General features: G+C 54.0%; 8 protein-coding genes across 8 annotated transcripts; 4 read left to right on the top strand and 4 right to left on the bottom strand.

The window, feature by feature from the left end:
* Window positions 1–1,107: 1,107 nt before the first annotated feature.
* Window positions 1,108–3,235, top strand: GLOTRDRAFT_40958 (uncharacterized protein; the record flags this gene model as incomplete). Its single annotated transcript, XM_007867328.1, has 8 exons — window positions 1,108–1,388; window positions 1,613–1,708; window positions 2,082–2,190; window positions 2,252–2,320; window positions 2,396–2,557; window positions 2,617–2,832; window positions 2,890–2,955; window positions 3,011–3,235. Coding segments are annotated over 8 exons (1,224 nt in total), but the record flags the coding sequence as incomplete, so codon positions are not given.
* A 3,323-nt stretch (window positions 3,236–6,558) lies between these two features.
* GLOTRDRAFT_129183 (P-loop containing nucleoside triphosphate hydrolase protein) lies at window positions 6,559–8,894 on the bottom strand (the record flags this gene model as incomplete). The annotated part of the gene is made up of 9 exons (XM_007867795.1): window positions 6,559–7,260; window positions 7,316–7,589; window positions 7,644–7,693; window positions 7,743–7,762; window positions 7,815–8,025; window positions 8,078–8,183; window positions 8,235–8,497; window positions 8,570–8,634; window positions 8,684–8,894. The coding sequence occupies 9 exons, from the start codon at window positions 8,892–8,894 to the stop codon at window positions 6,559–6,561; spliced, it is 1,902 nt and encodes a 633-aa protein (XP_007865986.1).
* A 227-nt stretch (window positions 8,895–9,121) lies between these two features.
* GLOTRDRAFT_76198 (cytochrome P450) lies at window positions 9,122–11,542 on the bottom strand (the record flags this gene model as incomplete). Its single annotated transcript, XM_007867794.1, has 14 exons — window positions 9,122–9,384; window positions 9,439–9,467; window positions 9,524–9,556; window positions 9,608–9,841; window positions 9,894–9,923; window positions 9,975–10,169; window positions 10,218–10,284; window positions 10,335–10,582; window positions 10,637–10,809; window positions 10,856–10,953; window positions 11,002–11,045; window positions 11,105–11,196; window positions 11,250–11,347; window positions 11,410–11,542. 14 exons carry the CDS (start codon window positions 11,540–11,542, stop codon window positions 9,230–9,232), a joined length of 1,629 nt encoding a protein of 542 aa, XP_007865985.1. The 3' UTR covers window positions 9,122–9,229.
* Window positions 11,543–12,371: 829 nt separating this feature from the next.
* Window positions 12,372–13,162, bottom strand: GLOTRDRAFT_41031 (uncharacterized protein; the record flags this gene model as incomplete). Its single annotated transcript, XM_007867334.1, has 2 exons — window positions 12,372–13,045; window positions 13,099–13,162. Coding segments are annotated over 2 exons (738 nt in total), but the record flags the coding sequence as incomplete, so codon positions are not given.
* Window positions 13,163–14,540: 1,378 nt separating this feature from the next.
* On the bottom strand, window positions 14,541–15,519 carry GLOTRDRAFT_60772 (anti-silence-domain-containing protein). The gene is made up of 4 exons (XM_007867793.1): window positions 15,460–15,519; window positions 15,325–15,412; window positions 14,915–15,260; window positions 14,541–14,785 (listed from the first exon to the last, which is right to left on the bottom strand). Exons 1-4 carry the CDS (start codon window positions 15,478–15,480, stop codon window positions 14,659–14,661), a joined length of 582 nt encoding a protein of 193 aa, XP_007865984.1. The 5' UTR covers window positions 15,481–15,519; the 3' UTR covers window positions 14,541–14,658.
* Window positions 15,520–16,758: 1,239 nt separating this feature from the next.
* GLOTRDRAFT_60771 (ras GEF) lies at window positions 16,759–22,501 on the top strand. The gene is made up of 6 exons (XM_007867792.1): window positions 16,759–17,263; window positions 17,319–17,472; window positions 17,523–19,122; window positions 19,180–21,459; window positions 21,509–21,842; window positions 21,893–22,501. The coding sequence occupies exons 1-6, from the start codon at window positions 16,930–16,932 to the stop codon at window positions 22,243–22,245; spliced, it is 5,055 nt and encodes a 1,684-aa protein (XP_007865983.1). The 5' UTR covers window positions 16,759–16,929; the 3' UTR covers window positions 22,246–22,501.
* Window positions 22,502–23,075: 574 nt separating this feature from the next.
* On the top strand, window positions 23,076–24,456 carry GLOTRDRAFT_60768 (NAD P-binding protein). Its single transcript, XM_007867791.1, has 4 exons — window positions 23,076–23,203; window positions 23,256–23,603; window positions 23,661–24,077; window positions 24,136–24,456. Exons 1-4 carry the CDS (start codon window positions 23,162–23,164, stop codon window positions 24,367–24,369), a joined length of 1,041 nt encoding a protein of 346 aa, XP_007865982.1. The 5' UTR covers window positions 23,076–23,161; the 3' UTR covers window positions 24,370–24,456.
* Window positions 24,457–24,992: 536 nt separating this feature from the next.
* Window positions 24,993–26,212, top strand: GLOTRDRAFT_129177 (NAD P-binding protein; the record flags this gene model as incomplete). Its single annotated transcript, XM_007867790.1, has 4 exons — window positions 24,993–25,034; window positions 25,091–25,438; window positions 25,495–25,911; window positions 25,979–26,212. 4 exons carry the CDS (start codon window positions 24,993–24,995, stop codon window positions 26,210–26,212), a joined length of 1,041 nt encoding a protein of 346 aa, XP_007865981.1.
* Between the last annotated feature and the right edge of the window lie 378 nt (window positions 26,213–26,590).

The following is a 26,590-nucleotide window of genomic DNA, read 5'->3' as shown; positions in this document are numbered from 1 at the left end:
CCGCGCGAGGAGGGATCTCACGAAGACGGCTCCGTGTCAGTCTGATCTCTGCGCAGGGGCAGGATATGACAGAGATTAGCTGGGATCCCATGCTTTCATAGGCTGTGTATAATGGCTGAAAGACGTGAAGCGCTGTCAGACTGGCGTAAGCTTCCGTGCAGGTACTCCAGCTTCTTTTTGGATTTGACCTGCTACGCATGGCCGATCCACTGCTAAGTTCCACATGCACTTGACCAACGGCTTGTAGATCCTGTTATCAGAAGACTCGTCCGTTCAGACAAAACGCGCAGAAGGCTTTCCCTTATCTTCATGTACATACCTGGATACACCGGAGTGCCTCGACACAAGCGGGTAACGGTTTTTCGGTTCTTCCTTCCTGAAACAAAGCTCCGTCGCTGTAAGCCTTGCCCACCGTGGAAATCAGTACGCGAGAGCCGCGCTGCGTCACCGGCGCAGAGCATCGACGGGTTAGATACAGCCCATCGACCATTGGAAGACGCGAGCGCGACTGTATGGCTGCAATGATGAAGTGCACACATCGCACCATCAAGACGTGATACAAGCAAGATACCGACCACTGAAATTCGGAATTCGCTCTATAGAACTACTTTCAGGCACAGCACCCGGCAGATACCAGATTTCAGAGCTGCAGTCCGTCAATTGCTAGCGGCTCCGGTCACCGTAGTCAACGGCTATGGCAGTTACATCAAAACAGACAGCTCGCAGCAGGTAATCCGAATACCATGTCGGTGTCCACCCACTCCTGGGGAAAGCACAAAGCCCGAATTGCAAGCCGCAGAGGAATGCCAATGGCAGAAACTGCGGCACGGTACGATGGTCTGAGGTGCAAGTAATGGAAGAAAAGTTAGGCTTCTGCGCGTTGAAGTCCGCGTTCCCACAGTCCCTTGCTGCCGACTTCCATCGCCGACGCCGTACGCCTGCTCGTGCTGACCGCGCTTGCAAGTGACCGCACGTATGATAAGATCACGACGATGGCTTCCAGGGCTGTAGTATTCCAGACCTTAGCCGTAACTCTACTCAGGTATCGTCTATCGTTCTCGCCGAAGAGAGCAGTGGCTTACGTTGTAGCCGTCGAAATCGACTTAATACCCACTTAGGTGCTTGCTATTTGCTTCGTGCCGAAAGTACCTTCTCCGGAGCTTGTATCATGATTTACAGTCCCTATCTTTGCCTGGGGAGCCGGGGGTTATGCATTCGGACGACGTCGAGTTGACTACCCTACCCGCCCCGTCAACCTCTGCGGCTCTCAAACGGAAGCGACCGCTGCATTCCACGCTTTCCCGTGGATTGTTTGCAATATGCTTCTCCGAGAGCTGCGTGCTTTTCTTTCTCTTGATGTGTCAAGGACTGGATATTTTGGATCCTCGGTGCGTTCTTCTCTTTGATCAAGTACCCCGAAGGCAGCTCCGGTGCACTGGTTATGCTATCGGCTCTCGGGCTGTCTGGAAGTCTACTCCATTGTCTCGAAAGGTGCGAGACTTCGGGGGGATTTCCAGACAAGTGCTGCGGGTGCTGATAGCAGGACCACCCTCACTGGGAGCACCTCATGCATGATGCTGGTACGCCGCGAGTCTGACTGTAGGGTACACAGGACACGTCTAGTGAATTGGAGATTATCCCTCACAGTTCTATTGTCGGCAATACTCGTAGTTGTACCTCTATGCTTAAACCTCATACTCACTTACACGTCAACGACCGCACATAATGGTACGCTCGTCGTATCTCACACGGAATTTGACTCTAAACTGTCGTAGATAATTTGTCGCACAACCAAACCATGACCACACGGATACTACTGACGATCTCGCCGGTCCTCGTATACCTCCTATTATTATCGTATATCCCATTGCCATCAGCGCTGGCCTCGGCAGGCCTCCTTACGTCTGTCTTGGCCCGCCTCATCGTAGTTGGCACCATAATACTCGGACTTCTCTCAGGCTTTGGTGCTATAAGCAACGCCTGGGCATTCTTTCCGATACTCTCGCGTGAACGCAGGTGCGTCCGTCACACATCCGTATATGTGACGTGCGGCACTGACAACGGCGCATCATTCAACGCAGGATGGACCCGACATCGAATGATGTTGCCGCTGCGTCACAGGCACTGGACAGAGTACGCTCCGATTTGATGGAGCGGAAGGCTGAGCTCAAACGATTAAGGAACGCTCAGGTACGCACCAAGGCAAGCGGGGGCGCCCGAGGAAAGCTGACCTTCCGCACGCTAGCCCGAGTCGCAGACGACATGGCTCTCACGGATGACATCGAGCTTTCGGGGCGATAGCCGTAAGTCCCAGATATCTGTTATAGTCGGTAGCCCGTCGTAGATGCTATAGTGCTGACTCGCCTGCTGCCCAGAGCTGTCCTCGCTCTCACAGGAAGTAAGCGGATTGGAAGCGCTGGAGTACCAGATGTCGCAGAACCTGGAAGACATGAAGCTGCGCCAGGCAAACGCCCACTTCAACCGGACCATCGTCGGAAAGCTGTTCAATCTCGGGGGGCGGCTCTTTGCCCTCTATTGCATATTCCGCATCCTCAGTGTGCGTTCCGGTCGCGCCTTTTCTCTCCAAAGCACTGAACTGCTCATTGGTATTTATAGTCCCTCATCAATATCATCATCCCGATCAGATCCCGCGAAAGCAATACCTCCTCGCCTGATCTCATCACGCACTACCTCGTTCGCCTCCTCTCCTTCTTTCCCGCACTCGACATCCCAGAGAAAGATGTCGCGCTCGTAGCGCGCCAGATCAGCCTAGCGCTCGTCGGTGTGATAATTCTGAGTAGTATCAGACTAGTCCTGCGGGGTGTAGCCAGGGTAAGTCAGGCATTGTCAGACGCTCTGCCTCGGATTAAAGCAAAGTCTATGACGCAGGTTTTGCGAGTGACGAATAGGAATCTCGGCGCATCACTTATGTTGGTTGTCCTTGCACAGCTGATGGTGAGAAACGATTACTCGCGTAGATAATTCGCATTGACTAACTTTCACCTCGTAGGGCATCTACTTGTTATCCACCTTGATCCAGTTACGCACGTCGTTCCCGCCTCCTCCAGCTAGACCAGATGCCGACAATGCGCCGAGTACCGAGACAAATATCTTTTCGACACTACCGGAATATCAAGTTTTCGGGTCCTTATTCGATGGGTCCTTCCTCATTGCAGCTGGGCTAACCGCTACGGCACGGTGGTTGAATGACAGGGTGAATGGACCAGGATCATGAGCATACGCACCCCATGCTTGAAAGCCCTATTCATAGCTGTAGATGGACTACTTCTGCTCTCAACATTACTACTACTTGTCATCCAAGACATTGATTGCATTATATGTCATGAATTTTACACGTATAGTGATGCTCGTCAAGATTGTCCATGTCCCGATAAATATACTTGTACAGAGGAGTGCGGGTCGTCAAGATCATACCTGGCTGACAGGTTCGTAACCGCCTCTGCTGCTTCCGCCCCTTCCCAAGCCCAAACCCATGAGCAACCCCTTCCTCGGGCCTTTCCTTCCGGGTCCTCCAATGGCGTGACCCTCTTCCTCCTCCTCGATTTCCCGCCTCCGCTTCGCCTCCCTGAATCCCTCCAGCGGGACGTCATACAACTGCTCATACTCCACCCCGAGTTCCTTACCCATCGTCCAGAAGTCCTTGCAGTTACCCACAAGACCTAAATCGAAGGGGTTGGTAGCCTTCCCAGCGCGGGCGAGCCCATCGACAGCTTTGCCTTTCGTAAAGCGGTCCAGCCCAAGGAGGTTCATCAGGAAGCCGCTCCCACAACCCGCGCACAAGCCGTGCTGGTGCTTGTGAGTATGTACTGCCCCAGTGTCCGCGAGTCCCATACTGGCGTCTTCGCCGTCGACCGGGACGCCTCGGTGCTGATGTCGGTGTCCCATCTGTCCGCTGAGGCTCGCGCCGCCGCGGCCGCCCATGAACCCGTACCGCCCAAGGTTGGATACCTCCAGAGTGGTCATCTGCCGAGCGATTTGCCAATACTGGCTCGCGAGCAGGACAATTGTCCACGAGAGCTGGAGCGTCGCCCACGCCGTGACTGCGAACAGGAAAGTGTCGTATGCGGTAATCGCGCACAGGTCCGTAGGCAGGATACAGGACGGCGAAATGTTTTGAGGGTCGGTGGAGACGGGTGCTGTAGAGAAGACTGACGGTGACCAGTTAGGATTGAAGGCTGGGAGAGATTGCAGTAACGACTTACACGCAAAGGAGAGGTAATCAAACGAGATAATCCCAAGAACAAGTGTTGACACAAATAATACGAATTGACGGTGGTTGTTAACCCCCACTACAGACATGCCAAGTTACTGAGCACCAATCACACATTGAGAAGTTGTTGTACTCACCACAATTCCATACCCACGGACAATGGCTATAAACGGTCAGAATCATGAGCCAAGAATACCCAGAATACAACAATAGACGTACTGGTCACTACGAGCTACGCAACGATCACATACACGGCAATGCTTGGATCTTAGTGGTCTCCGAGCCTAACGAGACGAATCAGGACATCATGAAACGTTCAACGCAGATAATACTCACCATGCAGTTGATGCAGAACGTCTGGCCATTTAGGCGTCCTTCTGCTGCCAAATTTTCGATTGTCTGATAGTCGGTTACTCTGCATGAGTCCTTGGATATCATATGCCAATTTTTAGAAATGAGACATACAGCTTTCAACTCTTCGTCATTCTGGGGTTTGGGACAGCTTCCAGGGTCGAGTGTTATGGACCTGAAAAAGTTGTAGGCGCACAGACCGAACGAGAGTGCGAACACAAGATGTGCAATGGCGTGCGACGATGTCTCTAGGAAGTGAACCAGTTACGAATGTACCGGGAGAGTGGGGGCTATGGCACGTACGATGGACAAGCCGTGTAATCCAGCAGTAACCTACCCATACCATAGACGCGCTAATGATCCCCGCAAAGTATGGGCTTTGCGCTACATTGTCGGTGTAGCTGCTGTTGTTCAGCAAAACCCGCGTAACAATCTGAGGGGACGATGAGCATGACCTGTCATAGGATGCAAATACAAGAGTCGTACGTGATGCATTCCGAAGAACTCGGCCATAGCGAGGATCATTCCCGTATACCAGGGGAGAATGCTCAACGTCACAAAGATCAAATAAAGAAAAACGGTCGGAAGGACAAATATGGCAATTTTGGAGTTGCGCTGCGATGGGTGAGTTTCAGTCGAGTCAGCACCAGCGACAACGCGACGAACCTCGCTCAAGAACTTCTGCTTCCTTGAGCCGTCCTCGTTCAGCCCGCCCTCCTCCAGCGCCCGCTTCCACGCACCGAGACTCTTCAGCTCCACCGCCATATCCCGCGGCGTCCGCCCCTCCCCGTCCTTCGCATTAATCTCTGCGCCCTTCTCGATCAGCCTCCGGATGCAGATTCTGTTCCCCCGCACCACAGCCCAGTGCAACGGGGTCAGCCCAGTGTCGTCCTTCGCATTCGGGTTCGCCCCGTGCTTCAGCAGTAAGTCGACAGACAGCGCGTCCCCCTGGTACGCAGCCCACATCAAGGACGTGTGTCCCTGTGAGTCGCGGGCATCGACGTTGACTGGCTGATGCAGGATGTACAGGAGCGGCATGATGGCAGACGAGTGCGTGACGAGGTGGAGAGTGTTGTACCCCTGCGAGTCGGTGATGTTCGGATCGGCGCCGTGGGCGATGAGCAGCTGAATAACGTAGAGGTAGCCATTGCGTGCGGCCCATTGCATCGGTGTCGCAACCAGGTCACCGCCTAGTGCATCCACTTCCGCACCTTGCTCTAGTAAATAGCGGCATGCGGGTACTTGCGCGTTGATGGCAGCCCAGTGCAACGGGGTGATGTTCTGCTCGTCCCTGTCCGTCGCCTTCGCCTTTCCCGACTCGATCAGCTCCCGTAGGAGATGTACGTCTCCCCGTTGAGCTGCGACGAATATGTTCGCCTGTATGACATGTGTCAGTTATTAGGACTTCCTAACTATGATGTAGGTCACTCACATCCGTCTCGTACGTCGTTTGGAGGGCTTGAGAGAGGCTCATTGGGGCTGCTGAAGCCGAAGTTTCGTCCACCGCCGTCGCTGACGGCTCTGACTTGCTACTAACAATGCCAGCAGGATCCGCCATTCTTGGTACACGAGCTTCCGCTGCGGGAGTTTGGGCGCTATATACTGATGGGGCAATGCTCGTGGCCGTCCAACTGACAGTACAGACGCCGACTGCGGACCAATGAGTCGTGGGCTGGTCGGGAAAAGGCTATGCAAGTGCGACGCCAGAAGACAGTCTCCCTGCGTCCAAGCAACCAGGCAGAAATCAGGCAGAGAGAGAGAATGCAAAGAGGCTTCAGTTGTGGGTGAAGTCGCGAACGCGCCACCGAAGTTTCGTCCCCACATTCCAAGTCCAACTTGGAACCACCCGCTGCCACAACCATTCTCCGGCTCATCAGTACTCATTATTACGGTCGAATAGACATTGCGGAAGGATTATGAATACAAGATACAGCATCAAATCCAATAAATGCCGTTGAAGTATCTTATTACGATCTCTATTGTGAGGCCTGCGACGTAGGGCCTGCCGGTGCCACCGGTACCGTCTCCACAGACGGCGTTGGTACATCAGGACCAGAGACTGGACCAGACCCGTTCAGTTTGGGAACCTCAGATGCCAGGCGTTCTTCGGCAGATTTTTCTTCTTGGACCTGGATTGGCCGGTCGCCATGTACTCTCCGTTCTCCACCATGAGGCGCGCTCAGTGGAACACCCGTCGGCGGGCCTCCTGCGTGCCCAAGGGACTGCTGGAAGACTTTGCCCATCTCACTAGCCATGACCCGTCCAGCCTCTCGATGAGGCTGCAGCTTCGCTTGTTTCCTCTTCTCTTCCTTCTCCTCCTCTTTCCGCTTCTTCGCAGCTCTCTCCTCCTTGACTTCCTGCGCCCACTTCCCCACTCCCGCAACCGCAGCTGCAGGGTTGGATTTGTAACCGAGCAAGTATCCCTGGATTTCTGCCGTGGAGAACTCATGCTCAGGCAGGGTCTCCGCGAACTGGTCAGCGAACGCAGCTAAGCATGCCGCCGGGTCTTGCGGCTTCTCTGCCTCCTTCGCTTCGAACAGGTGTCCGAAACGTGAGACAGGGAAGAACCGCGAGAAGAGAGCCCGGGCCTGTCCTATGCTCGCCATCTTGTATTCCACTTTGACGTCCACACGTCCTGGTCGCAGGAAGGCTGCATCGAGCCGATCGATGTGGTTCGTCTGCGCGTGTGACAACGGTGTCAATCAAAATTGAGAGGGTAAGGGCAAGACTCACCGTGGCGAAGAACATCCTTCCGTCTTCGCTGCCAATACCATCGATGACGTTCAATAACCCCGACAGGGTAACCAGCGACGCGGATGTCCCATGCATCCCCATTTGTCGACGCATGCGAGGTGTCATCACTAACCCCGGCTGTAGAGTAGTGGTAGCTGGGCTTTCCTCGGTATCCTCATCTCTCGACGGGAACGCGCAGTCAATATCTTCGATCAGTAACATACTTCGAGCGGGCACTTGTGACACGAGGTGCTGTAGGTAAGTGTCATCGACACTAGACAGAACCGTCGTATTAGATAATTACACTGCGAAGAGAAGGAAGACGTACTTGTTTGATGCAAGTGATATTGTATAGATGTCGAGGTCAAGCTCGCCCGCCTCGATAGAACGTTAGGAAATGCAGCCTAAGAGAACTAACAGAGCCTACAATTGCATGGATCGTCGAAGCTGATGATAGTGATCAATGTCAGTCGGCTGTGTTGGATAGTGGATGACGCACTTTTTCCCGTCCCGGGTGGCCCATACAACAGATATCCTCGACGGTGGGGTATGCCAGCGTCGACATACCAATTCTCCATCTTCATGAACTCTTGCATGTCGGCTATAATGGAATCTATAACTCCCGGTTCCAATATCAGCGAATCAAGTGGCCTCCGTGCTTTCGTCTTGACAGTGGTCCAGAGTTGCCGCTGGTAAGGATGTCGCACACCCTATATAAAGGTAGTTCAGTACCCGAATGACATGAGCGCTAGATAATCTTACACCATCCGCACTCCGTATGAGGACGCGCTGCTCGCGGGATTGGACGAAAGCATCGTGCGCCTCCTCCACAAACCGTGATAGTGTATGGATGTCGCGAGTGAATATCCTACAAACCTCAGTTCGCTGAGCGTGCATTCGTCAAAGCTAGCTCACGTACTTCAAGTCGATGTATCTTGATTCCGGTACTCCAGTCAGGTCGGCATTGAGCATCGCATGTGCGTTCATGCTGGAGTCCCTACTCTTTGTGAACTCGCACACGTATCCTTTCCAGCAAAAGAGGTAAGGAACGTCGTAGACAGGCACAAGGTCAGCGTGTCCGTCGAGCACTGGGCCATCAGCGATTGCGTGCGCAACCATCTTCATTGCCGTCTTGGCTCTTGCCCTGAAAGTCGAAGACTTGCGCCACAGTTGGCGTGAAGCCTGGCAGTACACAAGGCACCAACATTGTCAGTATATGACTGACAGCTCAGCGAAGCGCCCGGTGTTGCATACCATAGCGCTGGTGATCCATTCATAAGTTGGATCTCCCTTGAAGAATCTCACAGAAACACAATATCCTGGTCAAGGTTCAGTCAGATAACATATGCACGCATACGAAGTACTCACGAAACGACAACCTCTCCCAGAGCCACTGGCAGAGCCTACGTCCACTCTCAACTAAAGCGCCCGTGGCAACTAACTTGAGAGCGTCAGACCGGCGCGGGGAGAAAAGCGCCGCAAAGAGGGAGGAGAATCCTATGAACTGCGGCACCAGCCCTCCAAACCCGGCACCAGGAATACCAACTGCCCCAGGACTATATCCGTGGTTCATAGCCATGGTAGACAGAGGCTACCTTAAGGCCAAAACGCCCAATATATAGCAATGCCCAACCTTGCTATCCGGACCCGACCGGCGTTACACTGCAACGAGTCAGTAGTGTTCTATTGCAAGGCCGTGACCACAGTACAAAAGCTTTTCGACTGCGATGTTGAAACAACTGAGATCTGGTTCCATTGTTACGCGCGCAGGACTTTCGTTAGACAGATGTTCTGGTTCGGTGGCTGTAGTGCGGAGAGGGGATTTCAAATTGCACAGCTGTGGCGGTTGTAGAAACAGCCATGACCGAGTCAAAAGTTCTGCTGTACTGTACGCTATGTAGCGTTATCCGCTACTTAGTCATCTACTGCCTCCACCTTCAAGTATAGCTCTGGCTCGAATCTTGTTGATCCCTTGACCGAAGGAGTTACGATCATGCCCATGCGCCAGAAAATTTCCTTTTCAGATAGGGAGAACCTGAAAGCTCGGAGCAACACAGCCAGGATGACTTCTGCGAAAATGGGATCAGATGGCCAACGCAGCATTTCCTTGTCAAAGTACCTACTTATCTCTAGTTCCGCGAATTTGAAGCCGCTGTGAATAAGTACGGATTAGCATCGATGTCCAGTCTAGCAATGATACTGTTTTACATGCAAGCCCGAGAGCCACCTAAAAAGGTCATCCTTAAAGGCTGTTAGAGGACCTTCATTGAGAGGAAGTGATGTTCCACATACATATTCGAGTAGACCCCTGGCAAGTGCGCCTGGGATACGCTCTCCGGCAGAGGAGCCAGCCACCGCTGGGGTTTCCACTCCTCGGCATCCTCGCCCCAGATTTCTTTGCTACGGTTCGCGGCCATGATGGCGACCGTTATTCGTGTACCTTTCGGTACGAAGATTTCTCGCATTTCTTTGCCATTCACGTCCGTAATTGGGGAAGAGAGGGGGAGCACAGCGTCCTCGGCAGCACTAAAGGACGGTGATTCAGCAAAGCAAATCTTGAGACTACGCAAATGCTCACGCTCTTCCCACCGTAGGGACAGTGCAATAACTGTAGATTCGACATTAGTCTCTCAAACCTACGGGTATGGATGTCGCTCACTATCTTGAAGTCTCTCGGCAAATGGCATCGAGATACGGAAGTCTATCGAGCTCGTCGTATGTCAGGTCGCTGTCAGCCTGGGCCTCTGATAATTCCTTCCGCAACTTTTCTTGAAGTTCGGGATATTGAGCAAGAAGGTGAAGGATTCGAGACACGGCCGTGGATGTCGTATCCATAGCGGCAAACATCAGGGTCCTGCACACCACGTCAGCGCTGCTCCCTCCCTCAGTAGGAGGTACTTACGTGAGTTGTGCGATGACCTCTTCGTCTGCCAAGCGTTCCTTGGACGACGCTTTGTTATTTGCCCTCACTCGGCAAAAGTAAGGATGTTAGACTGACTACCTTCGAAGAGGCACTCACGTAGAATGCTTAAGATATCTTTGCCTTCGGCCTCTTCCTGGAAAGCGGCGTTACCTTTGCGCAGAGCAGAAGAGCTGCTATAAAATACGTCCTCCGACGTCTGCTGCATGGTATCAATCATGTGTCTAATCCTCTGGACCAACCAATGAGGAGTTCGTTCGACTATGAACCTCCGAAATTTCGGCGTCCCGATCTTCATCAGAGAGGGACCAACGAAGAGTAGTATAGGATACTCGAAAAACACTGGCCTGCACGGGTAGGAAATTTAGCAAAGGACGCATCATGCAGACCATCTGACTAACCCCAGACATTTGATTGCCTCCGCATAAGGGCTCACGGCTCCCTCGTGGAGGAGGTCAAAGCTCCGGCCTAGCCCGGCTTGACCTACTAGCTCAAGAGCCGTATGCGTGAGCCATAGCATCATCTCAACTTCCAGAGGGCCATCCTTGATCTTGGACGCTATGACTCCTCGAAGCTGGGACGGTTTTATTCATGGCCACAAGCCAGAGGCCTCAACGTACCTGTTTCGCGATGCCATAGAACGTTGGGACCATGTTTCGAAGATGACTTGTACTGAAAACTGGATTGAGTATCTTCCGCTGCTTCCGGTGGCGATCGCCTATGGATAAGATCAGAAAAATCCTGCCTCTAAACGCCTAGGGGATACCTTTGACGGACAGAAGTCCAGGTCCGAAAATGAGACTAAAAATCCTGGGTAGTGAGTGTCGTAAGGCTTCAAGTTGTACAATTGGATGCAGATGAATGTTCACTCGAAGTCATCATCGTGTTTCTCGAAAATATGTTGGTCTTTCACAATGATGTGATAAAGGGCCAATGGATCGGAGATATACAAGTTTTTGGTCTGTCCATAGTCATATATGAGTGCCGAAAGTGATAGACAGAGAAGCCACTGACACCTAAGAATGAATTGACTTTGGCTACTCTGCCGTACTTGGCCGCAAGTTCCTCGTGGAACTTCCAGCTGTCGAAATCGAACATCTCAGGGAGATTTCCTAGAGCAACAAGGAATGAGTAGAAATAGCTGGCCGATAGGTCGAAATGATATCCAGCGTACCCATTAACCAGGATTTCGAGGGAGGACCGGGGATTGCATCCAAGGGCGACGGCCCGAATGATTTTCGCAGCAAGCCATAGAGTAGCAAGAGAAGACTTGTCGCGAGAGCGACATCCACGATGGTGATGGTCATCATTGAATGTCGTTGCTACTCCAACATAATCAAAACACCCTGCATTTATACGACTCGCTACAGCTTGCAGATAAAATTAGCGCCCCCGGGCGCAAGCGGGTTGCAATGCGATCTTTTCCGCTGTTCCTACTTCATCCTCTGCAGCTAGCCTGAGCGTGCCGTACAGTAACATCTACCATTCTCCACTGGTCTGTGGTGGGACACATGATGCCGGGGAGCACCGGGTAGTCGGGATTTTCCGGACTCGGTCCTGATTGGCCCATTGTAGACTCGCAACCAGTCCTGTGAGTACGCAACGTAACACGCCGTGAACTTGGTATTACGAACGGAACCGGCAAGAAAGTGGGCACTAGCTGTTATCGTGCGAAGACTCAGTTATCTTGCATCCATATGTCCCGGGGAGGGTGTGAGTCAATGCTATAGCTACTCAAGTCTTCGAGGTGGATGTCTTTCGCGAGAGCGTCTTCATATCTTGATTCCTCTTTATGTCGGAGGGTAAAACATACATGCCTACAGCCGGTATAATTGCAGAGGCTCGTGCGGCTACACAATTAAGGATAGGGATGACGTACGGAGTGAAACTGATATGGTTTATTTCTCCAACGTTCGGCGAAACCTACCAACCATCGTGAATTCCTGGCATTCCCGGAGGTATCGAAAGATCCAAGCAGCGGGCTTATTCATATGGCGATCGTTAGAACAGGGAGGGAAGGGGGCTAGATGGTCAGCTGATGTAGGATTCCAACCGTTTCATCCATTGTCGTAAGCATCTACTCATTCCACAACTCGAAACCAAGTCCCGGTGATGCATGTAACATGCCACCGACGCCTAGGAAAATATTTTACTGAAATACACCTTCATAGCACATGCTCCCGGTTCCTCCGACGAAGCCATCAGGGCGCACAATAACAACAGTGCCCTTCGGATGTACCCCTCAGAGGCATGGCGATCCGTGTCCCTAAAAACATGGTCTGCGCTCTGGAGCACCGCATTGTCACGCACGAAACTGTGCGCCGGGAGTATTACTACACTCTGCACAAGCTCAGCGGGGTATTCCTGGAGTGCAACGAGCACCTCGTCAGTAACCGGGTCATGATTCTCCGCCGCGAACACCAGTACGGTGTGTTTCGTGAGCGTGAACACATCGAAGAGGTTCCAGAATCGGTCTCCAGCATTCGGGTCGAGCCAGTGCGGCGCATCGGGGACCCCGTTCCCTCCCTGTGGTCTGCCAAAGTCACCGAACGAGTACACGTTGACGGGCGGTACTGGAACGTCGCCTTCGCGCGCGTCGTGCACGATCAGGCTACTAAGGTAGTTGACGTCCAGCTGGAAGAACTTTGTCTCAAGTTCCCAGGAGCGCTCTTTATGTGCGACCGTGTCGTTGAGGACCTTCGTCGTCATCTCGAACATTTTCTCGATGATGGGCACGCGCTCGGGACTATATGACTCGAGAAGGTTGGGGAGCCTATGTGGGCCAAGCTGATCTTTTACACGAAGTTGAACTGCATGTTCGATTATGGTCAGTATCAGTAGTCCTAGCCCAACACCAGGGTACGTACCGCATACATCACGCCGCTGTTCATCCCTTGACCACCGGTTGGGCTGTGGACATGTGCTGCATTTGTAAAAGATGTAAGCTACGAAGAGAGTGAAAAGCGTAGGAGATTGACCTCCGGCAACAAAGACTCTGTCTTTCCTGAACTCCGTTAATCATACGAATTATCAACTTCCAGCGACGACGGGTTGCTATGAGCATCCCAGGACGGCTAAAGACGTGACAGCGAACCGACTCACCTGACGAATGATAACGTGAAGCATTCCATGAACTCGATATCCGGCTGCCCGATGATCTCGCGGATATAGGTCTGGAACTCGTCCTTATTGGCCGCCAATCTCTCGAAGTCGACCTGTCCATTGAACGCAAAGAGGGCGATCCAGAGTACGTCCTGGTCGTGCGTCCAACGTGGTAGTGCAGCGAACCTGTCATGCCACGCGTAAGTAAGGCGTATTCCATGGTTATAACGAAAGATACTTGCAGGAGGATGTTGCCTCTCGTCCAGTCACTCCTCCACTGAGGTGACCATTCTCCTATTAACTGGGCTCTACAAGGCGGGGACCTCGAAGAACTCGCGTCGCGTGAGACGCCACGCATACGCACGTTCCCAATGAGCATGCCTGTATATTGTCTGGTGACGCCATCAAATCTCAGACCCAAAAGCTTCCTAACAACGCCTGGATTATGATGAACATGGTAAGTCTGTGCAATCCAAGCCATGATGAAAGGCCCACAACCTCTTGCGCCGTCTGCTAGTGAACCAATGACGTAGCTGGCGAGGAACCTCTCCTCTGAGTCCTCAGATCCGTCCCCTCCTTCTTCCGCACGGACGGTACGTGCTTTGACGCGATCTGCGTGCCGCTCAAAACCACGCAGCTCGTGGCCGAATTCCATATGGCAACCGAATTTCTCTATCTGCACCGACCTAACGATATGAGGTCAAAAACAAGAGAAGAAAACCGTGTAATTGTATGCTTACGACGAGGACTGGGAGCGCTTGAGGTGCCATGTTTCAACTCCTGCGTATTTGTTGTGCAATATGCTACTTTTCATGCCACTGTATCTATACGGTCTTGCGCAAGAAGTTGCGGACCGCGCTCAGGACCCGAGAGAAAAGCACTGCGGGAATTCTAACTCTGTCAAGCTAAAACCAACTCGACCACACAGTCGAGAAAGGTACGACTGAGCCTGCTCCTACGGAGGACGTCCTAGGCAAGAGTCGGAATGAATCTGAGGAGCCTAGGTCGTGAGCCTGCATCAGAAAATGGGTGTCATGGAACATAGACTGGATAGGAAACAGAGGCCGCGAGGTTGCAAGGGCAAGCATCCACCTTCTAGGTGCTGGACGGACGGCTGCAGAAACTACACACAAGAATCGAAGGGTTTTCCTGGCGGTGCAGAGTACGAATAATTTGCTGGAAGGGCTCGCGACAATAATGATACATCTGATCAATATAAGGATATAGTAGGCTAATACAGCAGCGATCAGCGTGTGAAGCAAAATCCAAAGACACGAAAAGTCACTGAACAATCCAAAGTTCATCCGAGACCCCAAGGATATTATATTTGCATAGCGACATCGTTTGTCTTATCCTCCTCGCCTGTATCGAGTTCGTTCGCGGATGGTACGGGGGCCGAGGTAGCTGCACCCGCGGCTGCGTTTGCGTGCTGAGGTGGCGATACGTCCCTGGATTTTCAGTACATGTTAGCATCGGATGAAGGTAAGAGACCCATTACAGAGGGGGAAAGGAGCAGGTATCGAGGAAATCGTGGGTTTGTCGGAACAGTCAGACATAATAAGAGGCATGGAGCTCACCACTTAATCTGGAACCTCGTCACCCGCGGCTTCGTACTGATATCCCTCACCAGTTTCTCGAACGCAATCTGTTTCGGCGGATTCTCCTTCATCTCCTCGTTATCGTACTCCGTGTTCTGGTAGTACCCCACCCGCACAAACTCCTGCTCCTTGTACGACCCAGTCAGGATGAGCGCAGCCACTCCGAGGACATCTTCTGGCGGAATTTTGGAGGGTGATGGTGCAGATCCTTCAAATTCAAAGGAGTTCACGCCAACTGGAACGGGCCCCACTAGGCAGTCATCAAGCTCTTGGTCCAGCTCTTCGTTGTCGGGAGACGATACGTAGATCAACCTCCATTCAAGATCTAGGACGCGTAGCACGCGTAATTTCAGTAAAAAAATCTGTATTCAAGCTTGAAGTACGCCCACCATCTGGTAGTGGCGCGACACATTCGAAGGTAACGCGAAAGTGGTATGGATCCAGGAAGCGTGCCGGATTATTCAAAAACTCTACGTTCTGCCTTCCATCAGACCTCATTCACAGGCTATAGTAGCAGCACATACCCTTATTGTCACGATAGACATTGTGGTACTTACTGCAGAACCAGAGCGAAGACAAGCGGTGAGCGGGACGTGAGAGACCAGGAGACGCGCTATACGCGCCTGCACGTGACACAACACTTTAGGGCTGGGCAATATCGACTTCGGCAGCCGTCTTATGCTATTTCTTCCGTCCCTCCTCGTGCATGTGGCTGGATTCGTTGCGAAAACGACGCGTTGACAATCCTGACCGGTTGACGTCGACCTGCAACGCGACATAAATCGTGCACGCTGGCACGGGCGTGAAGTGTCTCTACCGTGGCGAAAATTCCCCAAGTGAGCCTTCTACCAAGATCTTGAACCAGGATTTGCTGCAATACGCTTAAAGACTGGTTGTACCCTCATGAGAATGCTCCGCGCGAGCTCCTGGCTGAGGCTTATCTGAAGCAGAACAGGTCTGAAGTTGCAAGTTTGGGCATGCTGGACCGCATATATTCACATATATCGAGTCCCATTGCAGAGACCAGACGTGCGTTCTACCGCCAGGCTTGACACGCTCAGGAGCTTGTGTGGGCTTTCGTTTCCGAAGGGCCCCTCTGGACACACGCGTTCTGTTGTGTCCACTTGCTATGGCATAGTATCTCATTTCATGTGCAAAATGCTGTGATTGACCACGTTCTGGAGAGCCTCTACGTAAATCAAGCATAGACTGAACTACTCCGGCCTTGCAACTCCTGGACAGGCGACGTTCTTCGCCAACCTCGCCTGTTATGCCATTTTTTACATTTCTTATTCTTCAGTATCGCCCGTGTCCGAGCGCGTCCTCCTTACAAGGTCATATAGACTCGGCGAAGGTAACCGTTGAATATCGGATATGGTGGGGTCATTGTTGTCGTCCTCATTCGCTTGCTATCCTTGTTTGAATTCACGACACAGCTGCATTTATGCGACGGTATAAGCCATGGACCAGAAATTTCGATCCCACTTGCGCTCGCCACGCTCCTATCACATTATTCCTTCAACCACCCGTACTGCGTGTGCAATGATGCGCGGGGTCACTTCCGCACATCGCCTTTCAACGAGGGATTTATTCGTTTAATCATTACCAACATTATAGAGCGGACAATAAGCGCCCGTGGCACGGAACTTGCCGCTTCAGCGCCTGTCGTCGTCTTCGGCCTTAGAAGGACTTGCCCTTGTGCTCTGTTCCCTTTGTCATTTCTGCGGTATATCTCAGCAAGTGCAAGTCGCTGCAGAGTCTGTCGCGATCGGTCGCTTGCGCAGGTCCTAGCAAAACCAGTTCTTTGCGGCGTAGTTAGCCAGGCAGCCGCGGTCGCCTGCCTAGTTTGAAGAGTCCTTATTGTCCCGGACTGCGCTTGATTTCTTGTGTACGAGCACCTACGACCACCCACGACGACGGGAACGACGACTCATTAACCGCTTCTGCTGTATCTTTCTGGGTTGCCTGTTCTGCTTCTGATGTCCAACTAATTGATGCTGTTTCACTCGGATTGTACTCTAAGGATGTCTCAGGCTTCTTTCCCTGCATATTCACAAGGCGACGACGACGATGCGACAGCGACAACACCCCTGGCGTCTCAGATGCCCTCCTGCTCTCCCCCAGACGCTCCAGTTTCAGACTCGACCCCGAGCCGCACGTTATTGTCTCCTTCCCAGGACCCGATCGGATCGCGCTTTATGCTTCCCATAACGAATCCACCCGCAAAGCCTTCGTTCACGGTCTCAGATGTATATGGCGCAGACGAGAGCTCAGAGGGGTTTGGGCAGTTGGCGCCCGAGATAGCTTCAGCTGACATCTCCATCGCGGGTGAGTCATCTCATTCTCGTCGAGTTGACGCGTTCTGAGAGCGCGCTGGTGCTAGCCGACGGGAGTTTTGTGGAGACGTCGTCTGCGGCGGCTGCGATGGAGCTGAAGAGACGGTACGATCATCTGTTCGGCGTCAACAAGGACGTGAGGTCGCCGTACGCGATCACTTCGTTTGTCAACCAACATGGGAGGCAGAAGTTCCGCGTCGGGTGAGTGCGCTCGCGGTATCGCTCCGTGCGTAAACTGATGCGGGGGCCAGTCGCAAAGAGCTGTCGGCACCCATGGCGTCCGCTGTGGAAGCCGAGAACCGAACGTCCCAACAGCTGAGCTCTGGCCTCGAATCACCCCCCTTTCCGAGGAGCTCGAAGCGGAGCTCTAGATTGAGTGTACACCAGTTTCTGCGGAACGGGAGCGTTTCGATTGCGCCCAAGGTAGACGCCACGTCCGGGAGGTCGCCACCAAGTCGCGCTGTCCCTCGCAAACTCGTCAGAAAGACGCGCTCGATACCGGACTTGTACAGTGGTCTCGGTGAAGGTTTGAGCAAGGCGGATGGCGCAGGGCCGTCCAACGGACATCCTTCCGGCCGGACGCACTCGCACAGTGTTACGGCGGCGGATTTGCCCCGCCTGCCTCCTAGCATCGCGCCACCGAAACCACCTACTGGGGATGTCTTCAACGAGGTGATGGGATGGGATTACGCGTACTCCACACCTTCTTCGCCATTCGGTTCGAATGTGTTTTCGGTGTCTGTTCACAGTCTACGGTTGCCCTCCGAGGCGGACGCTGCTCGTGCGGAGCAGGAACCTCGGCCTCTCATCTTCCACCCTTTTGGTCCTGGCATATCCTTCGACTCACCCTCAAGAAAGACCAGCACCCCATCTACGCGCATGTCGTCTCCGCATGGACTACGGGTCATGCAGTCCTTCGAATCCGGACTCACTGCGAGAGCTGACGCAAATACTCATATCCTGAAAGGTGGCCCCCCGAAACTAACGTTGAATTTCGAGCCTGAGCCTGAAGGCTCCGCACTTCTACCGATTCCTTCTCCATCCCACTCTCCCACTCCCTCTCCGCCGCCCCCACCTCGCCAGCCCACTCCTGTAACAGAGACTGCAAAGTCCGCTGCAGTTGATCCGACTCTGCTCCCTCTTTGGGAAACTTCCCAATATTCCCGATACTCCACTGACGTTTTCGATGTGTTGCAGACGTACCGTGGTCTGCCTCTACTCGATAAGATTGACCCGTTCTCCGAGGTAAATGAGACTACCATCAAGCTCACATCCGATGAAACGGCGGCGCCTCGAGATGACCCTCGTTTTGTGATATGGGGCGAGGTCGTACCGAGCGCCGCCGTAGATCCGGAACTTCAGTCCATGTCACCGGGCAGTAGAACGGACACCTCGTCGCAGCAGTCGGTTATGTCCAGGAAGTTGAGTATGAAGAGTAGGACGTCGTTCCATAATGGTCATGATACGCCTCCGCTCCACGTCGCCACGGAGGGAAGACAGAAGGTTCTTGTAGCTGCCACCATTGAACGCTGGATTGCTCAGCTCACGAGCGAGCTCAACTATGACGAGCTCCTAAACTTCTTCCTCACCTACCGGACGTACGTGAGTCCGGTCGATTTAGCGCAATTGCTGATCTGTCGGTTCCACTGGGCGCTCGGGCCAGCGAGTTCCGCTCACGACGACATGGTCCGACGGATCGTAAGAGTGCGGACGTTTGTGGCGCTGCGGTACTGGCTTTTGACTTTCTTCCCGGTGGATTTCTTGCCGAACCGGGATCTGAGACTTCTCTTCGCGGGTTGGCTGAACACCCTTCGTCGAGATCCCATACTTGGTCGGCATCAGGGTGCACTTGTGAGTACCGCATCACTGTCGCGCCGTGTTCAGCCACGTCTTATGCTGCTGTGACAGAGTATTGTCCGGAAGCTTAGGCAGGTTGTCAAAGAGTGTAAGGAAGCGCACACCAGGAGGCAGAAAGAACAACCCCTAAGGAGGCCTTCTGTCAGCTCGACTGCTAAGCAGTTCCCGAAGGCAGGTCAATCACTGGGAGATCTTTCTGACGGTCGCAAGTTCGCCGAGTCTCTCAGGAAAGCAGTTGCAGAGGGCGATGACGAGTCTGACGTTGATCTGGACTTTGGAGTGGACGAGGGCGTGATAGTCTCTCTTCCGCAGGGCTTTCCGAGTCAGAAAGACGTGTCTGGCAGCGGAAGCGGGCAGCCTTCTGGCCAGAATGCGGGATCACCACCTTCAGTTCCTTCAGCATCTCTTGCCGTGCTGCAGCAGCCGTTGCAATTGACTATCCTACAACACGCTAACGCGACCGCGACGGACTCTCCCTTTGTGGAAACCCCTGCGACCTTACCTGTGCACCACAGCACGCTGTCACGTGTCCTCGTGAAGACTATTGGCAGACTAGGGAGGTGGAAGCGGGTGCTGAACCAAAGATCTTCTGCACTGGTGTCTAGTTCCACTTCTGCGGACGTGTCTGCCTTCGACCTCGAGCTCAACATGTCTGGCGATCTCTTGAATGTCCCTGGAGGAGTGGAACAATATCTGAAGATGATTGAGCAGCCGGAGCCAGATTCTAGTGTGAACGGGCAGAATGGCACCGCTCTGCCCGATGGGAACTCTAGCTCGCTGGGTGTGCAGGAGTCTGCAGACCAAACCGACTCCTCATCGATGTTGGCACCGCGCTCATCGGTGGACAGTGCCATGTCTTCGGACACGTATTCTACTAGTATGTCGGAAGAGACAGACTACGGCGTGCCGATATCACATTTGAGGTCAGTGACAGAAGCCTCGGACGAGTGCGTGCAGGAGTCTCCGGGCGAACCGGTCCAGGGGGACCTAGAACAGCTGGAACCACGGGCGGAGTCTGTCTCGTCAAACCCTCGCCGGTCCTTCGAATCCTATACTTCGTATAACTCTCGCCGAACAACTGGTTCAAGATATCGCCGTCAGCAGAAACCCTGGCAACCGCCAATAGATGTCGTGTCCATAGATGACCTCGAGTTCTCCGACATGTCCTCCTCGGATGAGAACGAGGGCCCTTCAGCTCCACCTGGTCTGCGACGTGTTCCCAGGCGTCTGCCGCTCAGGCGTGACTTCGAGTTCGTTCGGCGATCGGGTAGTGTCTCTTCGCTCGGTATCCGCTCTCATTCGTCCATGGCTTCCGAACGGTCTTCGGTGGCTTCATCTGCCTCCGTCGAACCCGCTCTAGGTGGACCTGGTCTTCAACAATGGCAGGTCAATGCGATAGTTGATTCACTAAGTGATGATGATGAAGAGGGCGATGTCGAGGCCGCGTTGCGCAGATTGGAAGGACAGATCAATATCGACGAGCAACGTATGAAGTTGTCGAAAGTCGATGGTTGGGTTCAGACAATGCGAGACCGCCTGCTGAATGGGGACTATCACGATGAACCATCCCGGTTCCCTACTTCAGATAGTGAATCGGACGAGTCTGTCGGTGACTACGAAGGGAGTAGGAGCAGAGCAGGATCTGCTGTCTGGAGCCCGGACAATGCCGACTTTAGTGCGTCCAACTCGTCGGTTTCCCAAGTCTCGGAGCGATCGCAAGACGTGTTGGAACCTGCTTCGCAATCGCTAGAGGGCGAAGCGGTCACTCCTTTGGCCACGCAGACGTCACATAATGTTAGCGACTCGCCTAACGCAACGTCTCCGGTGTCATCCTCGGATGGGAGACCTGCTCCGGAAGATGTCGTGCCCCGCGAGATTTTGCAAAGTAGGCTCCCCTCTCGACCTTCCACGTCGGGAGGCTCCAGAGAACCGGCGAGCGACGGGTTCCCGATATCGTCCCCGACCAATAAATTCATCACGGCTCCCGCCTCGCAGGTCCATCGATCCTTCATTCTAGGTTACAGGGCGGAGACGCTTGCACAACACTTCTCCATGATCGATCGAGAGTTGTTCCTTGCGATCAAGTTCGAAGAGATAGTCTCGGATGACTGGATGGGTTGTCCAAAGGAGGCGGACGTACTTGACTGGAGTCAGTTCCTGCGGGACAGAGCTCGGTGGAAGGCGGAGTCACGAGGAGGACCTAAGACAAGCGCTGTAGTGGCAGCTAGGGGCCGGTTTAATCTGCTCTCCAAGTTTGTGATCTCGGAAGTGATTCTGACGCACCCGCAACATCGCCATCTCGTGGTAGGGAAATTCATCAGGATAGCTTGGGTAAGTAGACTCCGCATTCTGCACGAAGCTTTTCTGACATCTCGCACAGAAATCGTACAACATGAACAATTTCAATACATTGACAGCTATCATTGCCGGACTGCGTAGCGAATGGGTCACGAAAGCAATGCGGCGTTCCTGGGGGCGTGTTGGTGTCTGGGAGCAGCGTATGTTCCAGGATTTGAAGGCTTTCACCTCCCGGGATGACGACTTCAAGCACATCCGGCACGCTGTTTCTTCCATGGTTGAAACGAAGCCAGTGGCAACGAGCTCGCTTGACGTGTCTACCAACGGTCTCACCGATGGACATTCGTCCTCTTCCAGGAGTAGAGCAACCTCCGATACCAAGCCACATTCGCCTGCGGCTTGCATCCCGTTCCTAGGTAAGTCTCCTCCACTCCGTAGTGACGCGCTCTAATATATGCATTTTCAGGCGTCTACCTCGCCCAGATGCAGCGCTACCATAAGCTGCCCGATCTCATAGACCCCACGGCGCCTACGGAGGCCATAGGTATCGATCCCATCAGCGGCAACCTGGAAGCGCCTGCCCACCCGGAAGTGTTCTCTTCTTTGGCACCGCTTCCCGCGTCCATGCAACTGGAGCCTCTGATCAATGTCCAGAAACAAAGGCTCATCGCAGGCGTCATCAAGTCGCTCGTTGCGGGCCAGCATCTGGCCAGCAGAGTGCAGTTCCCGGTGGACCGGAAGATCTTCCAGCGGTGTCTCAAGTTGCGGGGGCTAGATACAGAGACATTGCAGCGAGCTTATACTATGTTTTCTGATTGATCTACGTATACCCCTCTCCCTGATGTGGTATCCCGCCTACTTTATTGTTCCTCTGGGGCTGTAATGATAGAGATGATAGCTGATGCTGTTGTTCGATAGGAAGGATTGTTTTGGGTATAAGTTTTCTGGTTCCGTCCTCGGGCTCTTGTGCTGTCGTATACCATCCCGCAATTGCTAGGCTGTTTGGTGTCACGGCAGACTCGGAAGATTGAATTTAGCTGAGCATAGATTGCCCTCCAGTGTACACTCCTTCGACACTGCGTTCTGCGGGGTGTTTACGCCGCCGTCCTCCTTTCTGACAGTGTTTTGTACTGCATGTCGATCACTGGCACCGAACTCGGTATCAGTGGATTGTCCGCTACTGCGCGTCACTCGATATGCTCGACCTAATGCGGTGAATCAGATGTGCCCGATATTCCGAGTATTAATACAGCATTGTGTATCCCCGACCCTCAGTGCGTGCGGTTCGCCACTCGTTGTAATCGTCGTTCCTTAATCTTGGTATTGTTTGTTTCGGGTGTTGGGAATCGTTTGCTCTTCAATCAGAGGGTACCATTGAAGTTCTGCCCGGATGGAAAGTGAGTTGCATTTGACTCGGGCTTACTAACGTCTTTCCTGCCTCAACCTCCTCCTCTCGAAGCTCGGCCTGACCGACACCGCGTCTCCTCAGCATGTACCTCGGTACCGGTCGCGCAGGGTATACACGTCTGTGTCGACCTTACATAGCGGCGTCGGTGGCCACTTCGGTGACCTCCAGCCAATCAGCACGCGTCGATCGCGTCGCGTTCACGCATTACGTCAGTCTCGCTCTCACCTCCCTGACAAAGCCCAAGTCCACGCCTATAAGTTTGTCCCCAGTGCACTTATAAATGCGCCAGTGTCCTTCCGTCTCCATACTAATCCTAGAAACGTGACGATGGCCATCCCAACCACTACCCGCGAGTACCGTCTCCCCAAGGTACGTGCTGACCGGTCTTTCCAGATATTATTGCGATTGAAGTATCATGCAGTACGATGGCTATCACAACCTGACCATCAAAGAGGCCACGCTGCCCCCGCCCAAGGCGAACGAAGTCCTCGTCAAGATCATCGCCGTCTCGCTGCAATACCGCGACCTCATGGTCTCGAAGGGACAGTACCCGCTCGGGCACAAGGACAACGTCGTCCCGGGCTCCGACATGGCCGGCGAGATCATCGCGGTCGGCGCGGACGTCGCCGGGTTCAAGAAGGGCGACCGCGTCTGCGCGAACTTCGCGCTCGACCACGTCTACGGGGACGTGAACGAGCAGATCAAGAACACGGGCCTCGGCGCGCCCATCGACGGCGTGCTGACCGAGTACAGGAACTTCCCCGCGCATGTGCGTACCGCTTGCTTGCCTTGCCGCTGTACGGCGGACCGCTGAGCTGTTGGACAGTCCTTGGTGCACATCCCCGCGCATCTCTCATACGTCGAGGCCTCGACCCTCCCGTGCGCCGCGCTGACCGCGTACAACGCCCTGAACGGGCCCACGCCCCTCAAGGCCGGCGACACCGTGCTCGTGCAGGGCACCGGCGGCGTGAGCATCTTCGCGCTGCAGCTCGCCAAGGCGTCCGGCGCGACGGTCATCGCGACGTCGTCCTCGGACGCGAAGCTCAAGGTCGCAAAGGAGCTCGGCGCGGACCACCTCATCAACTACAAGCAGACGCCGGACTGGGAGAAGGAGGTGCTGAGGATCACGGAGGGGCGGGGCGTGGACCATGTTGTTGAGGTGGGCGGGCCGGGGACGCTGATGAAGAGCCTGGCGAGTGTAAGGTATGCGGGGTGGGTGCACGTCATCGGCTTCGTCGCTGGGGTGAGTGTAGTTTCCGCCTTTATCTGCCGACTAGACGCTCATTCTGCTGATTTTCAAGGCCGGCGACACATCCAACGCGCCCGTCGTCGCGCTCAGCAAGGCTGCGATGATCCGCGGGATCCTCATCGGCTCGCGCGACCAGTTCGAGGCGATGAACCGCCTGATCGTCGCGAACAAGCTCAAGCCGATTGTGGACAAGGTGTTCAGCTTCGAGGAGGCGCAGGAGGCGTATGCGTACCTCGAGAGCCAGAAGCACGTCGGGAAGGTCGTGATCAAGGTGGCAAAGGATTAGTGCCCCGGTGTAGTAGAGTGTAGGCCAGAAGAAGACAAAATATTGTACCAGTACCAGTATCCCAATTCGACTTTACGTGCTCCGAGGATCTGCAGTACCGCGTGAGGATAGATCTTACGAGAACTCGAGTCAACGTCTAATATCCTTCGGTCTTCATGACAATTGTCCGAAGCAGGATAAGGATAACATACTTATGTAACTACGGGATGCCCAATAACGGGGTAACAAATGTCCGGGCCGGGCACTTACTCCTCCGACCGGGCTGATCGCACCTCCTCGGTCATGCTACGATGTCCTGATTTGGTAAGAGCAGCTCCTTTTCTGGACGAGGCTGGCCATTCCTTCCTCTGCTTCTCTGAAGTGATCCAAAAATAAGTCCTACCACCTGCACGTTTCGTAGTATTAGGAGGCACATTTCAGCACATCTGACGCCACTGTGGACCGTACAGTGATGATATGATACTCGAAAGTATGCCCGAACCAGCAGGAACTACCTCCCTCTGCTATGTATCGGCGAGGCATTGAAGGGTATTGGTACACTGCTATATAATGAGACTCACCACGCCGTCCGGTTCTCTACTACCCCCATTCCTTTTGTCTCCCGAACTTCCCTGCCCAGAGCGATGGCGCTCCCCACAACCTTCCGCGAGTACCGACTTCCCAAGGTGCGTGCCACTTTATTACTCCACAAGGCGAGACTAACCGGCACATGTGAATGAAGTACGATGGCTACCACAACCTCACCATCGTAGAGGCCAGCCTGCCCCAGCTGAAGGCAAACGAAGTCCTCGTTAAGGTCGCCGCCGTCTCCCTACAGTACCGCGACCTGCTCGTCGCGAGCGGGCGGTACCCAGCCCTGTGCAAGGACAACGTCGTCCCCGCGTCCGACATGGCCGGCGAGATTGTTGCCGTGGGCGCGGATGTCCACGGATTCAAGAACGGCGACCGCGTCTGCGCGAACTTTGCGCTCGAGCATGTATATGGGGACGTCAACGAGCGCATCAGAAACACGGGCTTGGGCGCGCCGATCGATGGGGTGCTCACCGAGTACCGCGCATTCCCGGCGTATGTACGTATCGCTCGTCTTGCGGAGAGATGGTTTCTCAGCTGAGGCGATGCGTGTAGTCCCTGGTGCACATCCCCGCCCACCTCTCGTACGTCGAGGCGTCTACCCTCCCCTGCGCTGCCCTGGCAGCGTACAACGCCCTGAACGGCCCCACCCCGCTCAAAGCGGGCGACACCGTGCTCGTGCACGGGACGGGGGGCGTGAGCATCTTCGCGCTCCAGTTCGCCAAGGCATCGGGCGCGACGGTCGTCGCGACGTCGTCCTCGGACGCGAAGCTCGCGCTCGCGAAGGAGCTCGGCGCGGACCACCTCATTAACTACAAGCAGACGCCGGACTGGGATAAGGAGGTGCTCCGCGTGACGGAGGGACGCGGCGTCGACCATGTCATCGAGGTGGGTGGCCCGGGCACGCTGATGAGGAGCCTCGCGAGCGTGCGCTACGCGGGGTGGGTGCACGTTATCGGGTCCGTCGCCGGGGTGCGCGTCGTTCTTTGTTTGGATGCATCTGAGTTTGTGGTGCTAACCATCCGGGTTGGTTGTCCAGGCTGGAGACACGTCCCATGCTCCGATCGCCGCGCTGAAAAAGGCTGCCATCATCCGCGGCATCCTCATCGGCTCTCGTGACCAGTTCGAGGCGATGAACCGCCTCATCGTGGCGAACAAGGTCAGGCCTGTGGTGGACAAGGTGTTCAGCTTCGAAGAGGCCAAGGAGGCGTACGCCTACCTGGAGAGCCAGAAACACGTCGGCAAGATTGTGATCCAGGTTGCGAAAGAATAAAGCGGTGCGGTGAAGGAGGAAGTTGAATCTTGCATCACTAGATGTACCAGTAACATCATGCACGCCGCGAGTATATGAACTTCATGAGGGTCGATGTATGTCGCGATGAGTCGATTCTGGCTTCTGCTGGGCATATTTTGACGTTATTCACCCCTTTCATGATCGTCTCAATCATAATCCACCTGAGATTTCTAGACGCAACATCACGTACCTTGAGCCATAAGCCTTTTAGCAGGCACATGACCATCTAACTTGGCAGACCTAGAAACGGTTATGACATGACTTACCTCAGGACCTGGGGTTGTGGGCTAGGCTAGTGCATATTTCCGATACAGCATAGGGAAGTCCCCCCTTAGCCCGCTTTTGGAAGTGAACCCC

The sequence above is a fragment of the Gloeophyllum trabeum genome, assembly GCF_000344685.1.
Source record: "Gloeophyllum trabeum ATCC 11539 unplaced genomic scaffold GLOTRscaffold_00006, whole genome shotgun sequence".
Classification (NCBI taxonomy): Eukaryota; Fungi; Basidiomycota; class Agaricomycetes; order Gloeophyllales; family Gloeophyllaceae; genus Gloeophyllum; species Gloeophyllum trabeum.
This window is presented reverse-complemented; position numbering and strand designations above follow the sequence as displayed.

Excerpts from the sequence above, each read along its gene's own strand:
- GLOTRDRAFT_60772 (XM_007867793.1), bottom strand. The coding sequence starts at position 15,480 with ATGTCTATCGTGACAATAAGG. Across the intron at positions 15,413-15,459 it reads TGTCTATCGTGACAATAAGG|AACGTAGAGTTTTTGAATAA; the intron begins GTATGTGCTGCT and ends GATGGAAGGCAG. Across the intron at positions 15,261-15,324 it reads TGTCGCGCCACTACCAGATG|ATCTTGAATGGAGGTTGATC; the intron begins GTGGGCGTACTT and ends TACGCGTCCTAG.
- GLOTRDRAFT_60771 (XM_007867792.1), top strand. The coding sequence starts at position 16,930 with ATGCTGTTTCACTCGGATTGTACTCTAAGGATGTCTCAGGCTTCTTTC. Across the intron at positions 17,264-17,318 it reads AGCTGACATCTCCATCGCGG|CCGACGGGAGTTTTGTGGAG; the intron begins GTGAGTCATCTC and ends CGCTGGTGCTAG. Across the intron at positions 21,843-21,892 it reads GGCTTGCATCCCGTTCCTAG|GCGTCTACCTCGCCCAGATG; the intron begins GTAAGTCTCCTC and ends ATGCATTTTCAG.
- GLOTRDRAFT_60768 (XM_007867791.1), top strand. The coding sequence starts at position 23,162 with ATGGCCATCCCAACCACTACCCGCGAGTACCGTCTCCCCAAG. Across the intron at positions 23,204-23,255 it reads GCGAGTACCGTCTCCCCAAG|TACGATGGCTATCACAACCT; the intron begins GTACGTGCTGAC and ends AGTATCATGCAG. Across the intron at positions 24,078-24,135 it reads TCATCGGCTTCGTCGCTGGG|GCCGGCGACACATCCAACGC; the intron begins GTGAGTGTAGTT and ends CTGATTTTCAAG.